The sequence below is a fragment of the Raphanus sativus genome, chromosome 6, assembly GCF_000801105.2.
Source record: "Raphanus sativus cultivar WK10039 chromosome 6, ASM80110v3, whole genome shotgun sequence".
NCBI lineage: Eukaryota > Viridiplantae > Streptophyta > Magnoliopsida > Brassicales > Brassicaceae > Raphanus > Raphanus sativus.
In genome coordinates, this window is record NC_079516.1 from 173,944 (window position 1) to 196,487 (window position 22,544).

General features: G+C 33.0%; 3 protein-coding genes across 3 annotated transcripts; 1 reads left to right on the forward strand and 2 right to left on the reverse strand.

Moving 5' to 3' along the window:
- On the reverse strand, positions 1 to 953 carry LOC108806445 (NDR1/HIN1-like protein 1). The gene has a single exon (XM_018578567.2). It carries the CDS (start codon positions 832 to 834, stop codon positions 199 to 201), a length of 636 nt encoding a protein of 211 aa, XP_018434069.1. The 5' UTR covers positions 835 to 953; the 3' UTR covers positions 1 to 198.
- Positions 954 to 9,017: 8,064 nt separating this feature from the next.
- On the reverse strand, positions 9,018 to 11,484 carry LOC108810318 (aluminum-activated malate transporter 8-like). Its single transcript, XM_018582438.2, has 5 exons — positions 11,157 to 11,484; positions 10,647 to 11,060; positions 10,438 to 10,547; positions 10,174 to 10,317; positions 9,018 to 9,612 (listed from the first exon to the last, which is right to left on the reverse strand). Exons 1-5 carry the CDS (start codon positions 11,431 to 11,433, stop codon positions 9,055 to 9,057), a joined length of 1,503 nt encoding a protein of 500 aa, XP_018437940.1. The 5' UTR covers positions 11,434 to 11,484; the 3' UTR covers positions 9,018 to 9,054.
- Positions 11,485 to 20,781: 9,297 nt separating this feature from the next.
- Positions 20,782 to 21,928, forward strand: LOC108811585 (uncharacterized). The gene has a single exon (XM_018583648.2). The coding sequence runs from the start codon at positions 21,036 to 21,038 to the stop codon at positions 21,813 to 21,815; it is 780 nt and encodes a 259-aa protein (XP_018439150.2). The 5' UTR covers positions 20,782 to 21,035; the 3' UTR covers positions 21,816 to 21,928.
- The last annotated feature ends 616 nt before the right edge of the window (positions 21,929 to 22,544 follow it).

The following is a 22,544-nucleotide window of genomic DNA, read 5'->3' on the forward strand; positions in this document are numbered from 1 at the left end:
TTAAAATAAAATTTAGGATTCAATTATTTAAAAAGTATTCGTATTTAAATTCTTACAACTCATCACAACATCGGGGATTTGTAATATTTGCCATCGTATAAGCAAAATGTACAATTCACATCACTTATGATAATTAAGAAGACTATAATATATAATGGAGTCGTTAATTAGCTCACCTAATTTCGCTCCGTCGCCGTTTTAGACACTAACACTACAGCTACTCGTAAGCGTATACTTAACGGCGTTATCTCCGACAATAACTCCGGCAGCTTTATTACCGAAGTTAATATACGCAAGACACCTCACGTAAAGATGATACTTCCCTGTAATAAACGCCCCAACTTTCCACCTCACTTTACCGTCACCACGGATGATCAGCGTAACAGCGCCGTTATCTTGATCGCCGCCAAGACTAACGGCGTTGAACGGAGCGACGGGAACAGAGGTCCCGTAGACAAAAGGCGACCATATGTTGACTTCTTTGTGTCCCTGATACGTCGGAGGGATCGATGTTCGGAAAGTGATCTGTTGGCTATGGTAAGTAGCGTAGACGTCAAGGCGGTCGTAGTAGATGCCGATCTTGTCGTTAGGGTTCCGGGAAGAGAGAGTGATTTGGAAGTTGGAGGTGAGGAGGTTCGGTGGATTGCCGGAGACGTTAAAGGCGTAGACGGTGGCGTCTTGGAGGATGAAACGTGGCTTTGAAGGTTGGAGGATTGCCCAAACGAGGAGGATTGTGAGTAAGATGATGAAGAGGACGAAGATTACTGACCATATTATTCGCCGGATCAGTTTCCGGCGAGAGTGAGTGTGGGAGCCACAGTCTTTGGAGGTCATGGTGGCGGTGGTTTTTGTTTCTCCGGCGGTGGTGGGGAGAAAGTGGAGAAGTTGTTAAGAGATTTCTTTGTTTATTGTTTATTTGATGTGTTGTAAATGATGGGCTAGCCTAATTGTATGTATGCTTTATAGTAGAATGATAGGCAAGTAAAGGTATTCTTTTTATATTAGCACCAAAATCATTATAGTAATAATCAAGATAGATTTGTATGAAATAACCGAAATTAAATGTCTATTAAAAAAACAAAATATATGTGTTTTTTCATTGTCTAAAAAGTTATCTTATTTTTATTTTTGTTGATTTGAAGTTTTTTTGGTATATCTTATTTTTTGGTTGATGTAAAGTATTCCTCTTCCTTATTTTCTTGGACAAACATAATTTTTTCGTTTATCATCTAATATCTAGTCAAATAGCACAGTACAGTACTGAACTTATATCGTAATATATTAAGGGCCTGACTGGTGTAACCGCAGCGGTTGCGGTTGCGGGAGTTTGCGGGTGCGGATGGTTGCGGTTTTAAGCGTTTTTTAGAGATTTGTACGACTGGTATAGCTGTTAGAAATTGTTGCGTTTGCGGGACTCTTATGACTGGTAAACTACAAAACGCAACATCTGTTAAATAATAATTTAACAATATTTACATTTTATGTAATTATAAAAATATTAAAAATCATAAAAATATGATAAATATAAAATTTATATTTATAAAATCATATTATTAATTTTAAAAATTTATAGAAAATATTTTAGTTTTGAATTTTATAATATAAATTGAAATATAATATGAATACATTTTACAATTTCTATTATTTCAATTGAAAATTTTTATTGGATATTTTTAGTATTATTTTTATTTATTCTGTTTTTCAAAGAAAAAAAATTTACCCTCCCGCAACCGCCCGCAACCGCAAATGCTAGCTGGAACCAGCTTTTGATTTTAAGAGGTTCGGAGCGGTTTGAAACGATTTGTAGCGTTTTCTGTGATTGTTTCGAAACGCCAACAACCGCTATAAACCGCAAAAGCTGCGTTTGCGGGTGGTAGTGGGAAAACCAGTCGGCACCTAAGTCATATATTATTTGCTGAAATATCATTTTAGATCACAAATATATTGCATATTTCTAGAAATGTTGAAATTGTAAAAGGGAAGATGATTGATATGGTCGGTGGATGGTTTCTATAGAAAGGTGACTTTATGTGTGGTTGAAGATTTCTTCAACAATGTAATAACAAACCCAGCAAGTAAATTTCATACCCAGCTTCCTCATTTGAAGAATGAAACTTACTTACAAATAAAAAAAAATTTCTTCAACAATGTAATAACAAACCCAGCAAGTAAATTTCATACCCAGCTTCCTCATTTGAAGAATGAAACTTACTTACAAATAAAAAGATTTTTTTTTATTTGTAGATATATACTTTGATTTGTATTTTTTAAAAGATATATGGAGTCACTGTTTTAAACGCTAGATTGAATGATTTACTATGAATGCTCTTCTTTACAAATTTGAACTCTTCAACTGCAATTTTTAATCATTCTAGGCCAATTGTAGGCGTTTCCAACCAAAAAAAAAAATCAGATTTCTATAGATTAGTTGATTTCGGTTTAAATTTCTCTAGGTTAAGAGGGAAGAAAACATTTCCACTTTCCATACTATTTGTAAAATTGTGAGTACAAATAAATATACACGAAAAACCAACTCAGAGCCTTAGCTGAATACGTGATCAGTTAAATGAATATAAATGTACAGGATAATAGATTCATACTCACAAATCATAAAATGATTAAATGTAAATCGTAATTAAACAGAATTATGTGGTTGATAAGTACTTGCAATACTATTGTCCAGTGAGCCATATATCTATGCTTTTGACTTCTAAATTTTAGCAAAAAAATTTGTTCAAAAGATGTTGAAAACCATGAGAAAAGTGACATTTTTCGTGAAATGTAGAGAGTATTGTTCTAATCAACATTTGATGAATAGATTTCTGGAGTTATCACATGGGTAGAAGACTTTTCGCTACCGACTATAAGTCCATTTAGTGATAATAATTTAGTCCAATATAACCTTTAAGTATTAAATGATCAAGTATTTTGTATACATATGGACAATCAGATTTTAATACATGTATGGATTAGTAAGTGATTGAGGAGGAAACAAAGTTTCATTCACCACGTTCTTTCTCCATAATGGAAAAGAGGACGTAAGTGACCTAACACTAGCTGCCAAAAGAGAAACCACTACTTGTCCATCATTTTCTTTGTCTTGTTACGTTGATTTTTAATTACAACAGTTGCTCTAAAGTCTAAGCATTGTGTTGTAATATTGGGGGAGGGGAGATAACTTTAAGAGGGCACTAATTGTAATTGTTATCGATTGGCATATATATTATTCAACTTTGAAATTACAAAATTACATATCTAATTGTTTTTTTTTAATCCGAAAATTCCATATATCAGAAAGAGGGGTCCGGCCCATTACAAAAGAATAACCCCCCCTCCCCCCTCCCTCCGAAGGGTTAAAGCCCACAAGCAATTAGCCTACAAACTACCAAAAAATTACAACCAAAAATTTACAAGAGGGAATGTTAAAAGACTTGGAACCACGTAGCAAAAAGAGAGAAACCAGGCAGAGCATTCTGATTCTGAGAAAGAGGGTCCAGCCTGAATTGAATTGTCTACTTAATGTCTGCTACAACGAAGTCAGCTTGTCGAGCAATACTGCTGGGCAAGCGAGAGTTTCTTTCCTTCCATATGTTGTAAATAGAGGCTTGGTAAAGAAGTCTTATGATGAGCATTAAGTTCATCTCTAATGGGGTCTTTCAGCCATCTCAAACCATCTTCAAATAGTGAGGGAAGGGAGACATGCAACCTGCTACAGAAGAAATACCACACTGCCGTACATATCCAATTGTTGTATGTATTAGATCATGCTTTTGACAAAATTCAACTTAATAGATTACCAAAAAAAAATTCAAACAGAAATTGTGAGTGGATATGTTCAAAAGAGAGAGAGAGAAGAAACTGTTGGTGGTTTCTAAATAAGATTTTTGGGTCTAAGTTTTTAATTAAGATGCATAAACTCACAGAGATTATTGAACAGTACTTTCTCCTAAGAAAATCGAACGATTCGAATGTATCGGTAAAAATGTATCTCCCAAAACCTGACGGCTTTGTCCAATATATAATCTAGAGAGTGCATTCAACTAGATTATTGGTAATGCATATCTCTGGGAAATATGCTCAAGTGACAAGTAACGCAGTTTAGCTTGTCTAGATAGCTCCAAATATCAGGTTGAATTCAACACAGGAACAATTATTCAGGTTTTTGCAGCTTTCTTTTGTGGCAAGTTTCTTTTATGGCAAGTCACAGTAGTTTTAGTGATAAACTTCAGTATTTAACTAAGGGATACGTATTATTGCAACTTAGCTTCTAATCTTTTTCTGTTTAGCCAGTGTTGTTTACTCTTCTTTCCTATTTAAGTTTTATATATCACTAGTGGTGTGCCCGCGCTACGCGCGGGGTGGCTGTCTTTTGGTGTGATATGTGTGTAGTTTATGTAGTCATAATATGAATTATTGATTGTTATTGGAAAGTGTGAGATAAAAGAATTATTTGAAGTTTTATTTTCATACATTTTGATGATAAATTTTTATTAGGTACTGTATTGAAGATATATTGGATGGTAATGGTGAATTTTAATAATAGTCGGCATTTATTGTTAAAATTTATATTTTTAAAATTTTCACGTTTCTGGTTTAGTTAACTTTGGATGTATTTTATCAAGTATGAAGTGTTTCTGCATGATTCGTGTTATCATCTTTTTAATATTATATCATCTCTCTCATCCATGTTTAGTTTTCATTTTGAGGCTTTATAAAGGGGGTTCAGTTAAAATTATTCCTTATAACTCATTGAAAATCATACGTGTAATATTTTTATATATCATCCTTCTTCTTCCATGTCTGCGCTTTGCGTATTTTTAGTTTAATAATTTACATCAGTATTTTGACATCTTTTATTTTTATTTGGTATACAATATATATGGTGATAATTACTTTAACTATTACCAGCCTTTTGTATTGTATTTTTTTTTGTTTATTGAATACACATTCCCATTCCATATTCATATGTTTTGATAGAATTAATATTACTTTTAATTTTTATTATTTATTTAAGAAACTATATGTTTTTAATATTAAAAGATTTTCATGATTGTAATTATTTGTATATGTTTTTATTATTAAAATATTTTCATGATTGTAATTATTTAGACTTTTAAATGTTTGTTTTATTTTACTATAATAGTAAGTAGGATGGAGTTTTTAAAACATTTTATTTTAGTTTCATATATATTTTTACAAATTTATTCGTACTTTTATTTTTATACATTTTAATAATTACTAATTTAAAAATGAAATAAAATAGATGTAAAGATTATTATTTTAAATTTGGTAGACATAATAAAAACATAATATTTATTGTTACTACTTGGGCAAATATATATGAATAAGTGTATTATATATTACTATCTTTGAAAAACAAAATAAACCATACTTAAATAACTTATCAGAGTTTTCAAAATAAGTGTTATGATTAATTTTAAAATATATACTATTTTATTTTAACTCCCTTATATAAAATTAATTTATTATATATTTTATGAAATTACTACATTTTATTAATTAATACTGTCTTATTTATTATGTTTTATTATTTGTCCAAAATTTATTATTTATATATAGAGATAACTTGTTAAATCAAAATTTTAAACGCCCCCTAAACGTAAGTTGTATAGATGCAGGAACAGATCATTGGACCAGAGCAGACTGTTCATATCAAGGAATGGAAATTAAAAAAATCAGAAACCAAATCATAAAAAACTAATTAGGTAATTGCAAAGAAATTGAAACAGGAAGAAATGAAAAAAAAAACAAATTTCGTTGATTTTCTAAAATGTAAAGAGATTCACCGAGAAGATAATTATATGAGTAGAGATCAGAAAACTAAAAAAAAAGAACTAATTAGGTGATTGCAAAGAAATCGAAACGGGAAGAAATGAAAAAAAAAATGTTTGATTTTCTAAAATGTAAAGAGATTCAACCGAGAGGATAATTATATGGGTAGAAAAAGATACTTACATCCTCATCAATCAATAACATTTCAAGGCTCATCAGTTGTCCCCTTTTGTTGATGTTTTTTGCCTCCTAGAATCTCAAAAAGACGGAACTCCGCCGCGATGGAGAATCTCCTGGCTCTCAAGTCAGCAAGAACAATGTATGAATTAGCCATCGTAATCGTTTCCTTGCAAATTGAAAGTTTTTGGATTTGGTTTGAGTTGGAGTTCGGATGGTATGAAGGTGAGATATTTATAGCTTGAGATCTAGGTGGTTTCAAGGGAAACGAACAGGTGCACCAAGATTTTAATGAAGGAGGAGTGGATTAATCAAGTTAAAAACTCAAAATAAATGTCGAATTTAATGAGTTGAGAGGCGTTACAGGTAGCAAAGGACGTGTTTAGTTTCTGTGAAAATTCGAAGGTCAAGCATCCGCCGCAAAAGAAGAACGAAGAAGAATTCTAATCTCATATGGGCTATAAAGGATGATTAGAATCTGGGCTTATGTGGACTCTTTTTAGAAAGATAAGGGAAACCAAATGAAAAAATCAGGAAAAAACCAAAGCGACGACGCGCTGAAAACAAAATGCGTGATATACACGGACGTCTCAGCGTTTCGACGCGTGTCGTAAAAAGCCCCTCTCTCTTGGACGACGTGGACGCAGGAAAAGGCAGATATATCTACTTTATTGTTATAGATTAGTAATTTGCAGATAGTAACAATGGCCAAGCCCTAGTCAAAGATTTTTCAATGGGTTTAACTGAACCGAATTAACTTCACCGGAAAGCCTGATTTTCCAAGCCTCTGACAATCATCAAAGACTATCCGCTGGTCTTTTGGTTAAGTGGGCCAACATTTTGAACCGTAAATGGGCTTATTGTTATATTTATAAGGATGAACACAGTCACCATTCGCAAATCCTTTTACTAATTTAATATTGAAGGGAGAAGTAGAATATGGATTACAACAAAAATGAAGCAATAAAAATTTTAAGAGAGCGCATGAACTGAACAAGAGAAAGTAAATGTAAAGAAGAACGGGTGGCCGACTAATTATGAATAGATTGACGAGGTGTTTGTTTTGTGAGTTCGTAGTTATTGCTCACCTCCTCTTTCTCCAGCCACTGAATACATATTTATTGAGTCGGGCTCCTGTCTTTTTCTTTTAAGAGAAGGATCGTTGAGGTAAGTTATTATTACCATAGGTTTATGCTCGGTATATCGTTAAGGTAAGTTATTATTACCATAAATATTGTCTAATTCACCTTAGGTCATCATTGTTCTTTTCTCCTGTGCATAAGGGTTGTTGGAGGATATATATGATTGGTGCCATGACCAGATCCATTTCAGTTCTTCATATGTGTTGTTGGACGCTTTGCACCGAGTTCATTTGATTAATGGGCAGTGTCTTTCGATGGACCAAAGACTCCTTTTTATTTAGGTTTACGCCAATCGTCGGGATCTTAACTCCCATCCCAACCATTCACACTCTTTTCTATAACAAAGGAAGTAAATTGGTTGTCAAAAAACAAAAGCAGTAAAGATATTCGTTCTATTTGAACGTGATGGGCTCGTCCCACTACAATATATGTTTTTGCAGGGGTTAGGTTCAAAGTACTTGCAAGAAGACTATACAACCATGCATCGCACGTGACACTCATCAGTCTTTCGACTCGTTACATTTCTTCGAAATTTAAAAAAAAAAACTGTTCTTAGGATTTGAGATCATACACATTCAGAAAAAGAAACATAAAACAAAAATTGCAACTAGAACCATAGAACCGATTCAGCATACCATAAATTTTAAGAAAGTGCAGTTCCATCAGCAAAAAAGGTTGCAGAATTCACTTTTGGATGTTTAAGTATATCAAAACTCAAGTTAATTTGTGTTCCACTTATCAAAAAAGAAGTTAAAGTGTTCCGAATACATAGCCTGACCTGTTCTATAAGATTAAGTATTGATGCATTACTGTTGATCCGGAAATATATAAATTTTGAAAACATAAGATTTATTGGCTTATCGACAGGAAACTTTTGTATTAAACCGATTACTTAGTTGGCTATGCATATACTAAAAGTAGAATCTTCCTGACTTCTGTATTAGACAATATTTATGTCAGAGACTCAGAAATCAATACTCAATTCATTTCATTTTGTTCAAATTTTAAATAGTCTGATTCTCCTCTTACCTGAATTGTTTTTAATCCATAGTGCTAGTGTACAACGAAATGATATAAATAATAAACTTCATGCTTAAGGCTGGTCAGCCTTACAATGCACTACGTAATCAGATTTTGGGGATCCAAACTCCTTTTCAGTCACCATTAGTTATTGTCTGAGTAAAGATCCTTACTTTAATTTTGTGGTTATTACTATTTTCAATTTAATTTGACTTCATAACTAGTAACCCAAATAAACAATTTATAATCTCATACACACTTTGATGACTAGTCACATGTTGACCTACCTATTTCTCTTTTTAAGTGGAACGAATATTCTTGATCTTCCAGTGGCACATTCTTATTCTCCAAGGCATAAATTAACTATAAGTAATATTTTTTCCTTATCATTTTATAGATATCATTGCAAACAGACCAAAAGGCTTTCTTGGATCGAAATTTTGGATCCATTTTGTAAACAAACGCGAAGTAAGCACGAAGAAAATAAGAATATATATAGAGAAAACATGATTAAGACAAATACATAATTTAAGGTTTGTGTATTGATGTACGAATAAATAAATTTTCTTTTTCTGAACTGATTTGTAAAGAATAAATAAACTTTCAATATTTTATATCACATTTATATAACCTCAAAACTCTATATGCTACTCATCTACTTAAAGCACTTTTTCTAATCATAAAAATATATTGTACCAAAGAATGTGTCATTATATTGGTCTAATAAAGTTTAATCAGAATCAATAATCCTAAAACTGAGAAAAATCTTTCGTTTCATGCCGATAGTTATCTAGTTCACAACTATTCTTAAAAGCCAAAAGAAAAAAAAAACTATTTCTAAAAGGCAATTGATCATAAGTGAAATGATTAATATTATTTGTTTACACTAGATAATGTTAAGCAAGTTCCCTTCAAAGAGTTTTTAAAGTTTGGGCAATGATAACATATCTACACGACATCTACTCTCGTCGTCTTCTCTACGCCCGAAACTTTGTTTTTCGTTGGTTGTTGGTGGCTGTTCATCATGGACATTGATAACAACATGAGAAGAGCTATTGTTTTCTTCCTCGTTGTCACCCTCTAGAACAGGCTTTACGGTTCCCCTGTGAAGTAGTTGATGTTGTCCTAATTCTGGTGACACTTTTGGATCCGGGGTCTCTTTAAAGTGTGCCAGACCTGAGAATTCTTCCACAACCTCGGAGATCTTCTCGACGTAATTAACGATCTCGATCAATATTGACGCCATTGTAACTCCGGGAATGATCTCTAAGAGATCTTTCTCCGTCTCTGGAGAAGACGTTTTGAGTGCAATCCTTAGGCTTTGTATGGCATTTTTGGACTTTTCAATGTGTTTATTAATAGAAACATTGTCTCTCTTCATTGTTTTGATACATTTGGCTACGTCTTTTAGGGCTTCACCAGCTTCTCTGCTCATAATCGAGCATGGCTCTTGAATCTTGCTTATGAAGTCTAGCGGTATCTGCTTGCGTCACACGTAAAAGAACATGTAAATTATTAATATTATTCCGTCAAACCATTAGTTATTCGTTAATGTATTATTATTATTATTATCTACCGACATTTTAGCCATTTAGAGCCTTGGCATTTTATTTTTATTTTACACCTGCTTGGTGCGGTTGACATTTTACAGAGGCAATCTTTGATGGTTATAATTTAAGTCGTCCTAGTTTTTTTTTCTTTTTTTTAAAAAAAATTAAATCCTAGTTATAATACACTTATTTAGGCATGTGTCTTATGTTGCGAGTGGGAGCCTGGGAGGGAGATAACAAAAAGAAAGGAAAATCAATAATGGCATACGACGTAGCAAATATACACATGCTTACCAAATTTAGAGTCACCTTGTTTTGGAATTAAATAGTAAATATATTGATTAAAAACTAATATCGTTCATATTTTCCTTACTTTGAAAAATATATCTAAGTGATTAATGATAAATAACAATTTGATGCACTTTCCAGTTCAGTTTGCAATCTTTAGTAGTCTATGGTTTAATATCAAATTAATGTGATTGCCAACGAACCTTAACGTCAGAGAGAACATAGCCATTGAGGATTTCGAAATGAAAGGCGCATTGACGAACTAGTCCTGCTATCTTTAAGTACTTTGTCCATGGATGGCGTAACCTGAAACGGCCATGTCCCGGTTCCCATCTCGCAAGATTCGCCTGCAAAACAAAAACGTTACAATCATCAATTACATTAGAACAATTTTATAAAATAAATACAAATTAACTACAACAGCAATATGTAGGAACATTAATTATTGTCTATCTGTAGAATTATACCAAAGTATCTTCAGCGCTTTTTGATGTTAGAATGCTTTTGTATTGTTGAACACACGAGTTTGTCTCCTTTGAAGTCTTCTCCGATGATGGAAAATATTCACCCTCGAAACCTTTTTACATATATTAAAACACGTATGCATGCATAAGTTATATATTCATTATATTTACCAAGAATAAAGCAACTGAAATTGTTGGATATTGTAAGTCACCTTCTAAGGAGTTAGCGAGTTTGATAATGTTGTTAGCAATCATCTTGTGAAGATCTTCGCCTGCCCATACAGGAAAAACGAAGATCGATACAAGGATGCATATCGTTCCACCAATAAGAATGGTGGATAGTCTTTGATATGCCATAACCAATATTTCATCTGTACGGTAACCCGAAACGGCAACCATGCTAAATGTGAGTATGAATATCAAGGCACCATAGTCATATCTCTGTTTAATCTTTGGGAAAAACCGCGAAAATGTTGCAGCTGCCCCTAGTGAGAACACAAATATCCCAAGAACAATCGGCTCTCCTTTGTCTCCACATAATCTAGCAAGGTGTACTGCACCAACCCCTAAGGCACCGGCTATTAATGTTGCAAAACCTCTGTTTAAACCTTTTGAAAGTGTCCCACCTATATCATGAAAACATGTTTTAGTTAGCCTTGGTTTTAATAGACATCTTTCTATTTAATTTGTCATAGTAACATTGACATCTTTAATAGACTTACCAACAGTGAACTCGGAGACTACGACTACGGTTAGTATCGCCCACATACCCGAAACCCCGAAGCTATTATAGAGAGGCCGTACATAGTACAACATTGATACTAATGTGAGAGAAAGTCCCACTTTTAAGGAATGGATGATCCGTCTTGGATCATCTTTACCAAACTTTTGCACATTCTTTATACGCTTGGTGACGCCGTCTTGAAGCTTGCTAGGGAACTCCTTAAGCCTTTGCAAAAATCCTGCTTTCTTCACTTGAGCATTCAAGTCCATCTCCATCGAAACTTTCAATGTAACTTAAAGCTTGTGAATTGGCTAATATTTATAGAGCTTTTGGGGTGTGTGTGATGCTTATGTGAGATAGTTTTTGGCTATATTTATAGGTAGAAGAAAGCTTAATCTGTGAAACGACAGGTTCTTCATTGCTGACTAAGCTTGCATCTAAACCAATATTTTTATCTGGATATCTTGATTTTTATTGATATAAATATTGAAGACATAAAAAGTGATGCGCAGTACTTTTCTTACTTAGATCTAATTAATTGATGGATGGCAGGCAATTCATATAGATAGGTAGAATATAAATGTACAAAAAAAAATTACGTAGGTCGAATAAAAGACCAGATATTATTCTAAAATGTTTTAGTTTATTTATTTACGAGTTCCACTACCACAAGCCAGAAAAATAGAGAAGAATTACATAAAAGGAAAAAAAGAGAGAAAACAAGAAGAAGAAAAGGACCAAGTTGATCGAACCCACTAGAGCTCAGCAGAGGAGCTCTCTAAACCAAAGGTTGGGAATGTTTTGCTTCTAACTTTACAGCAGTTATGTTAACATTTGTTTGAAAGAAAACATTTAGACAACTTTATGTAAGTAATTAAATATTATCGGGAAATTGTCATTCGAAGTTGCTTTCATGTGAATTCTCTCAGTCTTGGTCAAACTAAGGTGCTCCCAATTTGAATTATGATGATAAGTCAATGATAATTGATAAATTAAACATATAAGATAATGATACTTATCATCATATGGCTGATAAGTGATAAATGCTACAGAAAAGAACTTGTAACCAATTCTTATAGATTACACTAAATTATTTTCTTAATAGAGTATTCATACGCCTAGGATCAAATATACTTTTTATGGAAAGTGATTCATATTATTCTGTATCTAAAATTTTAACAAAATTTATACTAAAATAAGGTGATCATAACAATGGCAGTAATATGACTATGACTCCGATGAATTGATGATATGATATTTGAAAATTTGAAAAATGGTAGGCATGAAGAAGAAGCGTGAGAATTTGGAGGTTTATTAAATGGACGAGTCAATCTCTATAAAACCATTAATTTGTAAGTTAAAAAGGTGTTAGACGAGTTTAGGTGCAAAATCTATTTTTTAACAATGGTCGTCTCGTCCATTCTTTTTATTTTGTTCTAACTTTACGATTTGCAAAACACATTCTTGTTTTTTTTTCATTTTGCTTGCACTATATCTAAGCATTATTCCAAGAATATAACATGAATGTATGATCGAGATTTCATTCTGAGTTCTGCACAAATCTCTACTTCATAGATAGCATATTCCTTTCTCATTTTTTACAAACATATAGCATATTTCGTTTTTCATTTTCGTATCTTTAAACGTGACAAGATAACTTATCACTATAACGTAACAATTTTCTGTCGTACTAGATTTAAGGGTATTACCTTTAATTTTGCGATTTTTTGTTTGGATATATAGATTACTCGATGATCCATAAAAAATAATTGGTTAAACCATTATTCCGTTATATATACATATATATGCATTGTTGTAACTACATTGATGATAGAAAACGAAATTAGTGAATCTAATATTTTCATAGCTGAAGCAACAGTAAAACACACAATTTCCGTATCTATATATATATATATATAAGGAGTAACTAGTGGTTGGCAAAAACAGTAGTGACTAGTGATATACAAAATTTTCCCTTTGATGTGTTTGCACTTTGCATGTCTGAACATCTGCTGCAACATCTCAACCACCCTTTATCATATCCGGTCATGTACTAACTCTGAGAACATTGAATTTTGGTATTTGTAATAGTTAAAAAAAAAGAGTAGAATTATGCAGTTTTCTCTGATCATGAAACATGATTCGAGACCACTGTGGTTTATATCTAGAAGCCGGAAGAGTATTGGATGAGCTTGTACTGATGTTTGGAAGTAACTTCAAACTTTCCTACTAGCAATGCAGCACATATATATATTAGGGGCCATCCAGAAGGAAACAGCTCAAGATAACTTCAGTTTTCATAGTTATTTTGACTTTTCATAACTATCACGTGTGTAAACTATATCTATATGAAATGGAAACATAGTGGAAAATTTTATAACCAAAATGAATAAAATATTTTAATGCGTCTTAGTAAATATACATACAGTATGAGTAGATTGTCAAATGTTAAAGCAGTTGTGGAATAACTGAGTAAGAACAACTAATTGAGTTCCATCTTAGAAATCGGGAATTTCTTGTACAAGTTGTATTCCGATTGATCATTTAAACTTTTTCTTTTATAGGATTTTCTTAGACATACTTTTTCGTTGACCATTCATAAAACAAACTTTTGTTAACAAATTCAAACAAAACGTTGTGCGTGGCTGTGACCAAGCAAAAAAGAAAAAACGTAGTGCGTGGCTAATTCCTAAACGAAGGAGATCAATGTGACCGGAACGTGGGTCTTCTCATGAAACGTAAGGCTGGTCAGAAAAAGGACGTCAATATTCACGTCGGATTGGTCGGAAGAGACCGACCAAAAGGAACGGTTCATCACTATATGACAATTTAGCTTAAACTTCCTACTCGTTTTTCTTTATGGTTCTTACTTTTTCCCTTATAATATTGTTCTTCATACACTTGCTTTTTTTGCAACATGTATAGTTGATCTGTTTTTTTATACTTGATTATTCCATGTTGATAACCTTCCACTCAAATCATTTAAATAATTAAATCCTGTAGGAACCGACCCATTTTGCACCCATAAACTTGAGAAACACACACAAATTTTAATTAATTATAAAATCAAGAAACCGCACACACATTTTATACATATGTGAAGAAGAAACAAAAACGAAAAAGGTGATTTAGGCCTACTCTATATAAATAGTTAACAAATGTATACAGCCTAATTGGGCCTAAACTTTGATCTAGATCACACTTGAAGCCCATAATCCGTGATTTTGATTCAGGCGTGGCCGCCTATCCAAACCTTTTCAAACTTTAGTTAACCATTTGTCCAGAAAAAAAAACTTTGGTTAACCGGTCGCTAAATTCCACCCTACAATAAATTAAACTAGGTGAACCAAACTGGCTCTATATAAAAAAACAATTATTTTCAAAATAAAAATCTATATGCCTTGAAATAAATAATTAAAATAATTAGCTACACATTTCCCAAAAATAAATCAGCTATAGACTTTCATACTAAACTAGGTAATAATCCGTGCCTTGCACGGAATGAAATTATTGATTTTATTATCTTTTTAATAGGCATGAGCATTCAGGTATCCGAGTCGGGTTCGAGTCGAGTCCTATCAGTTCGAGTAGGTTCGGTTTTGATGTAAAAGAATCTTAAAATAACCGAATAACTAATATATCTAAACTAGTTCATACTCAAAGTAACCATATTACCCGATTCGATTCGGATATTTTGTATCCAAACTATTCAAATGTACTAAAAAATAACTAAAATTACTCATTAGATACGTTTTTTTTCTATACAGACTATCATATTTTATCTGAAAATACACAAAATAATTAATATATTTAATTTAAAATTTTAATATTAATTTTTAAAATACGTATACATATAATTATAAATAATATTTTTAAATATATATTTACATTTCAGAAATCTTCGGACACTCATTCTGTTTTCGGTTCGGATCGGGTTGAGTACCGGTTCTTCGGATAAATCAATTTAGGAACCACTCGATTATTTACCCCGTATCTGATCGAGTTCGGGACCCTGATTTTCGGTTCGGTTTTGGATCGGTTCTTCAGTTCTCGATATTTTGCCAAGTCCTACTTTTTAAGATAAAAAGACATTATATGTGTTTAATCTGGATATTCGTTCGTATTACGTTATTTTTTTAGCCTCCTAAAATATAAATACCATTGTAAATCCATATTTATTTAGTTTATTCGGTTGAAGTGATCGAGGTTTTTCATTTTCGGTGATAAACCTAAAACTATTATATTTGTTTGGCTTCATTTTATATCAGTTTTCGACCGTTCTTATGTCGAACCAATGGTTTCATTTTTAAATTTCTAAATGCTTGCAAAATCAAATAAAATATAAATAATAGTTTAAGAAAAAAGACATACAATATTATTTGTATTGTTTGTACAAACAATAATGGTGAAATTTTAAGATTTTGTATTTTATATAAGTTAATCTAAGATTGTTTTTGTTGTTTGAACTTAGACATAATATAAAAAGTTGTATATTTATATTCATAGAAATTAGTTTTTATTAATTTTAATAATGTAAATTTTGATTAATGTTGATGTGAGTAGACACATAGCATGTTTCCCATGTTTTCTCGATTTGATCTTGCATCAGGTCTTTCATGTGATCTTATGATCATCTAAAACGGTAAACAAAACACATTAAATTTAAATAATCACATACGAAAATATCATTAGAAGTTAACCACTTATCTTTAACTTCGATTGCTTTAGAAAATTTTCGGTGCAATCACCTCCCCAAAGAAATTCCTTATAGTTACTCTCGCTCAGACCATCAACCATTCATGGACACGACCATAAAACATGGTTTAGAATTACATCATCATCATCATCATCATCATCATCATCATCATCATCATCATCATCATCATCATCATCATCATCATCATCATCGTTCTCACCAATATGTCTCTTCCTCTTAATCTTGTCAAGTTTTTCTAAAGAACCCAACAGTAAAAAAAATTTTCATTGACCCGAGAAGAGCTTGGAAAGAGACCTTCATGAGTTGTGTAGAGGCTATCTGATATCACAGTTACCAAATGTAACATTTTAAAACAATCTATACACTTGGAGTATAGCATTGTCACATGTCTCTTTTCAAAAAACCAAGTTAAATATGAAATTTTCAATTTTTAAAATATTTTCACTCCACCATTTCAGCTAATGCAAATCTTAATGATTTTTTTTTTAAATAATATTACTCAGTAGTTGTACAAAGAGAATTTTAAATAATTTTAGTTTACTACTCCCTCTGTTTTTTAAAGATACATATTCTAGACTTTTCACATATATTAAGAAATCACATTAAAAATGCATTGATTTTTGTGAATAACAATTTTTCATAATCTTTAACCAATAAAAATCCAATAAACAAAATTAATTTTCTTGAAGTTAACAGATTTTCATTAAATAATACATTGAAAAGGTAAAAAATGTATCTTTTTAAAACAAATTTTTTTCCTAGAACATGAATCTTTAAAAAACAGAGAGAGTATTACAAATGTTGAAAATGTATGAACCAAAAGAGCTTATTAAAAAAAATAGAATGCGAACACATTAAATTGTCTCAAATGTAGTTAAAGATTTAGTGTGTGAATGCATTAAATGTCAAACGATTGTGAAGACGACACTTCAGCATATTCATAAAATATAGTGTTAACGCATTAATTACGAATGCATCTCTTTTAATATATAGGGAATAACCGAAGTATCGAATCAGACCAAATTATAATTAACGTTCATCATAGACTTGGTGAACATGATTTTACAACCAGAAAAAAATTAAAGGACATGGTGAACATGATTTTGGGTCGTCATATTTGAAAAATGTAAACGACTAAACGTCTGTGGTCATCGTTGTTTGTGTGGTTAACGTCTCTGTATATACGTAAAAGTCATTCTATATAGTGCTAAGGTTTTGTTTTCCCTAAATATTTTAGTGACATGTTAGTTATGAAATATTTGCATTTGGTGACATTGTTTTTTTCATGACTGGTCTCAAACGTGCTATACTTCGCATAAAATCTCCAGTCAATTCGTAAGTGCAAGTAAGTACAAAACAAGATTCAGATCTGAAATCAATTTCATAATCTTCTGGAATTTATGAAAGATAATGAATGTGAGAATGCTTTACGGTGTCGTTTACCCCTCTTTCTTCTACTGCTATTGTCTATTGCTTATCCTTCTCCACTCCATCTTATTTCCTCTTTTCTGAACCATTTCCTATTCCTACTTGATGTATGCTAAATTAGGAAATGTTAAGTAGATTTTGTTGGAATCAAGCTGTCATAAACTCATATCTATAGAAATACAGATGTGCCATTGAGATTGCGTGGGTGAAGTAGAAAATGACTTTTTTTTTGGGTCAATAGTAGAAAATGACTTTAATTTCTTTTTTTAATGACTTAAATTGAACCGTGAGATTTAAAAATGTATAAATTTTAGATAAAGACAGAATAAAAAAACTGAACCATTCCTGGTACGGTCTTTCGATAAACTGTCTATCCTGGTTCAGAACCAATGTGTTGCTGGTCCTTGAAAAATCTTAGATGCTCCACATAATTGAACTGAATAAATACAAAAAACTGAATCAATTATTCACAAGAAAAGATCTAATGAACCATCTTTGTGAACTACAATTGCTTCATGAAGCTCACCTTCTTCATCCTCATTAGTTCAATCACGTGGTGGTAACTGAAAAAAGCACACGACTGATGCTTTAGATGCCTCGCGCTATTTTTGCATGCACTCCACTTGTTTTGGTTGACTACATGTCTCATGTCTTTCTGTCAGAATCTTAGTGTAAAGTAGAATAGAATATGATATATTATTGTGTTGTGTTTAATAAGAGAATACAAGATGCATATATATATGACTAACATTAACATAATGTTATCAATAGATAATGCTAACTTTCCTAAACACTTAATGTAAATATGCTAAGAATATCTTGAGATTAACTTGATCTTCAAGTCTTTCCTTTTAGTCTTGAGGGTCTTCATGAGTTTCACGGGCTTCACAGACTTGGTCCGTAAGATACATATCTTCCGGCCCAACATATCTCTAATACTCCCCCGCGACAAACGTGGGATGCAACACGCAAATCTGCAATCACAAAGCAGACCACGTATGTCGTGGACACTATGTCGAGGAAGACAAAATCAGTAGATTCCTTCGGGAATAAACTTCAACTTAGACAAGGAGGATGAAAACTTCAACTCTTCTTTGGTCTTGACAATGGGAATACATCCCGTGGGCGCAACTGCAGCTCCAAAAAACAATCGTCCTTAACTTGGACAGTCCATAAACCGGACTAAAAACTGACCTAAAAAAATATGAGCGTTCAACTAGAACTCCCCCGTAATGGTTAAACTATAACCAATAAATCCCAAACTATGGAATAACAATAAACATCTTAAGAAAATCTAAACTATAGAAAATCTTAGATAACAATAACCCTTGTGAAACCATAAACCCTTAGCATTATTTAAATCCTTGTATTCTCTTGCACTCACCAAAACCAAACCATTAGTAAAAATAAAATAAAAACTAGCACGTAGTCTAGAAACAAAAGTCACTAACATGCTTAATTAATAAAACCAAACCCTATTAGCTAGAGATCACGTGAACTTATTTCAAGTGTACGTTGCTTCACGTCATCATCATCTGGATCGTCTTCGGCATCTTCTTGATCATCGTCAACACCACCAATGATCATAATCATCAAATTTTAAAACTTGAGGAAGCTTTAAATTTGATCCCTAAAAATCGACCGCTCTGATACCATGTAAAATAGAATATAATATGAATATATTATTGTGTTGCGATCAATATGAGAATACAAGATGCATATATATATGACTAACATTAACATAATGTTATCAATAGATAATGCTAACTTTCCTAAACACTTAATGTAAATATGCTAAGAATATCTTGAGATTAACTTGATCTTCAAGTCTTTCCTTTTAGTCTTGAGGGTCTTCATGAGTTTCACGGGCTTCACAGACTTGGTCCGTAAGATACATATCTTCCGGCCCAACATATCTCTAATACTTAGAGAATATTAGCAACAGAAGGGAACCCAACAAAGCAAACAGAAATTTATAGAAAATATGGGGAGGGTACTGCTTCTCATGGATATATGTATCCCGTCTAAATGGAACCGCAGAGCCAAAAAACTGCGCCTAATAACCATTCGCCTAAAAACCGTCGAAGACATCTAGAAGACCACATTTTTTACCAAACTTTTATCGATAATGACCAGAACTCGAATCTAGGCGGCATAATTCACAATCGTGCGTCTTTTACCACCAGACCATAAGCGTCCGATTTGATTTTCTTATTTTGTGTTGTGGATTTGAGTTTCTGTTCAATCACACAAGATTGTAAATGTGATTTGTCAACCCGTCAACAAGTGTTGACTTTCTTTAGCCATCTCTGATCATTTCACACACTTTGTTTCGCTTTTTTTTACATGTAAAAAGTTAACAATTTAAAGAAGTTTTGATGTTTTAAAATAAATGAAATTTTTGTATTTTAAATTTTAATATTCCTTCTGTTTTAGATTATAAAAAGTTTAAAATATAAGTATTTTTTATATTTCTAGATAATTTTATTTTTATTAGATATAGTATAACCAATTCAATTTTATAGATTTATTTATGATTGGTTTAGTTTATATATCAAAATGATACTTTATAAAAAGTAATAACTTTCTTATTTTTTTTATAAAATTACATATATAATAAAATAGATGAAGTATAACTTTTAGTTGTAATCAAAGATATTTGCTAGTATGTAACTGGTTGAACAATTTTTAAATTATATTTTAAAATATTTTATAGGTAAAATACTAAAATGTAAAATTTTTAATAGTTGTGCACTGATCTAAAATTTCTTTTTATGATTCTTCGATTAATAGTGGTATTCCACATTCAATTTTTTGGTTTGTGATTTTAAACATCCGTACAATAAATCAATTGGTTGACGAGAACAAAGATACGTATAAACAAAACAAGAACAAACCAATCAACATCTAACAGCGGCGCCGGAAGATGACGTCTAATCCAGATACTGTCAGATGATATAGATACACGCATCTATGATATTTAAAGCTAATCATTATTTATCAAACAAAATGTTATTTTCATTTTATTTTAAAATTTTAACAGAGCAAGGATATATTTTCCTTCTGTTTTTCTTTCTGATATATCAACAAAGAAGAAATCTGAATAAACAAATTCTTTTTTTTAGAACACTGAAAAAACAAATTCATTTAACATCTTATATATATTTTTCTTTTCTTTTAACAGTCTATATTTTCCAATTGATATGTAATTTTCTAAAAACAATGTATATTATAGTTCTAACAGGAAACATACAACAACTCCGAGAGTCCCAAAAAGAAGTTATTTTATGTGGTCAAATGTTTTTACAACTATTTTTATGGTCAAATGTATTTACAGCTAACCAGAAAACATGATAATGGTAAATAAGAAAAGACAACTGTATAGTTTACTGTGTCAACACTAACAGAGAAAGCACCAACCTGAAGATAACAAATAGATTAACTTGTTGGACTTTCTTTGCTATTCAACAATCTCTCTTCATTTCCCATCTCTCCTTCCACTTCGGACAACCTCTCACCGAGAATTTTCCCCACCGGAAAAAAAAATTTATTGTACAGAAGTCAAAACGATTGGCTACAAAACTTCTCGCGCCTAAATTACCGGTTTGGTTTCTGTCTTTTTCTTTTGTTTACAAGTCACTCAACTTTCTCCATATTGTCTGAAGGCCACGACCTTCGCCCTTCGCCATCACCGGAGAGATTTTGTGGTGTTGCGTTTCACCTGAGCTTTGTATGAACATGACGTCACGTTACGATCCGAAGCACATCTCGAGGCAGACGAAACCGTCAGACACTCCCTCGTCTTCTCCATCTCGTAGTCATCACCGGATACATCCTCTGCTCCAGAGAAGCCTCTCCTCCCCGTCTCCGAACGCCACGTGCGGCGGATCAACGCCCGCCGAGTTCTGCGGCGGTACGACGGCGAGTTGCGCCGCCGTGTGGTGCTGCTGTCCTTGCGGAATAGTCAACCTCGTCGTCCTCGCCGTCTACAAAGTCCCACGCGGAATCTGCCGCCGCGCTATCCGCAGTCACCGCCGTAAACAGCTCGTAAAGAACGGTGTCCTCCCGCCGCTGCCGCCGTCGGACGGGAAAGGCGAGAGGATGATGCAGAGAGTGTTCCAGAACTCGGAGTTCGCTATCTTTCCGTTGGATAGCAACGACGTCTCGGAGGAGGAGGAGGACGATTTCTTTGATCCTAAATACTTCGGGAGATCGCCGGCGGTTGCGGCTGAGCTGACGACGGATGAGGAGACCGATGAAGAGGACGAGGCGGTGTTGGCGTTGGAGAAAGAGATGTGGAACAGGTTTTACGGTGCTGGATTTTGGAGAAGTCCATCGCAGAGAGAATCGGTTTCTTCTCCGAGAGTTTCGAAGTCTCTTTCACCATCGCCGAGACCGTCGTTTGGTGAAGTGTTTCGTAACTCAACGATTAGAGGCGGAGGAGGAGGAGGAGGAGGAGGAGGAGGAGGAGCTACGGTGACCGCGTTGACACCGAGAGCCCTTTGGCAATGACATCTTGTTAATATGTATTTCTTTTTTCTTGATTGTGTTGTGGTGTGTGTGCAAACCATAGTTTGAGTCTTGCCTTAATTGATTTATTTGATTGATTGATATTTTGGTGGTGAGATTGGTTTCAAATGTTGTGGGATTTTGTGATAATTAGAGATGAAAATTTCAAAATTCGAATGGAATCTGATTGTCGATTAAGGTGACATGACATAGATGATGAGAAGATGTATTGAATTATGCAACTCACGATAATCATTTGGTAGATGAAAAAACATCTTGCCAACTACTCCGTTGATAATGATGTGAAACCAACATAATCTAGTTAATGATTTTGATTTGGAGTGTTTAATCCTAATACAATTAGTGAATAACGAGTTAAACTTAAACAGCAGCGGAGGGGTTAGACATAGATTAGGGTTAACAAAAGGAAAGCCTATCATGAAGCTGTCCTTTTCCTATAGGGTTTGGTTTTCTTATTATTGTGTAGGTGTTGTATAGGCTGATGTGAGGACCACAAACATCACTTTAACTCATAAGTGTTTAGCATTAAATTCAGGTGTTGCTATCACGACTATCTCATTCTGCATCTCTCTAAACTAGGCTTCTTTCCACTTTCATCTCTCATTATTTCTTCTTTGTTTGTGTTTCAATTGTCCTTTGCTAGACTTCACTAATTCAGCTTTGGTGTGTCCTGTCTGTTCCCTCCCCCACTCCATTATTTGGTAAATCTCG

Excerpts from the sequence above, each read along its gene's own strand:
- LOC108810318 (XM_018582438.2), bottom strand. The coding sequence starts at position 11,433 with ATGGAGATGGACTTGAATGCTCAAGTGAAGAAAGCAGGATTTTTGCAA. Across the intron at positions 11,061-11,156 it reads AGTCTCCGAGTTCACTGTTG|GTGGGACACTTTCAAAAGGT; the intron begins GTAAGTCTATTA and ends TTCATGATATAG. Across the intron at positions 9,613-10,173 it reads ATGTTCTCTCTGACGTTAAG|ATACCGCTAGACTTCATAAG; the intron begins GTTCGTTGGCAA and ends TGACGCAAGCAG.
- LOC108806445 (XM_018578567.2), bottom strand. The coding sequence starts at position 834 with ATGACCTCCAAAGACTGTGGCTCCCACACTCACTCTCGCCGGAAACTG.
- LOC108811585 (XM_018583648.2), top strand. The coding sequence starts at position 21,036 with ATGAACATGACGTCACGTTACGATCCGAAGCACATCTCGAGGCAGACG.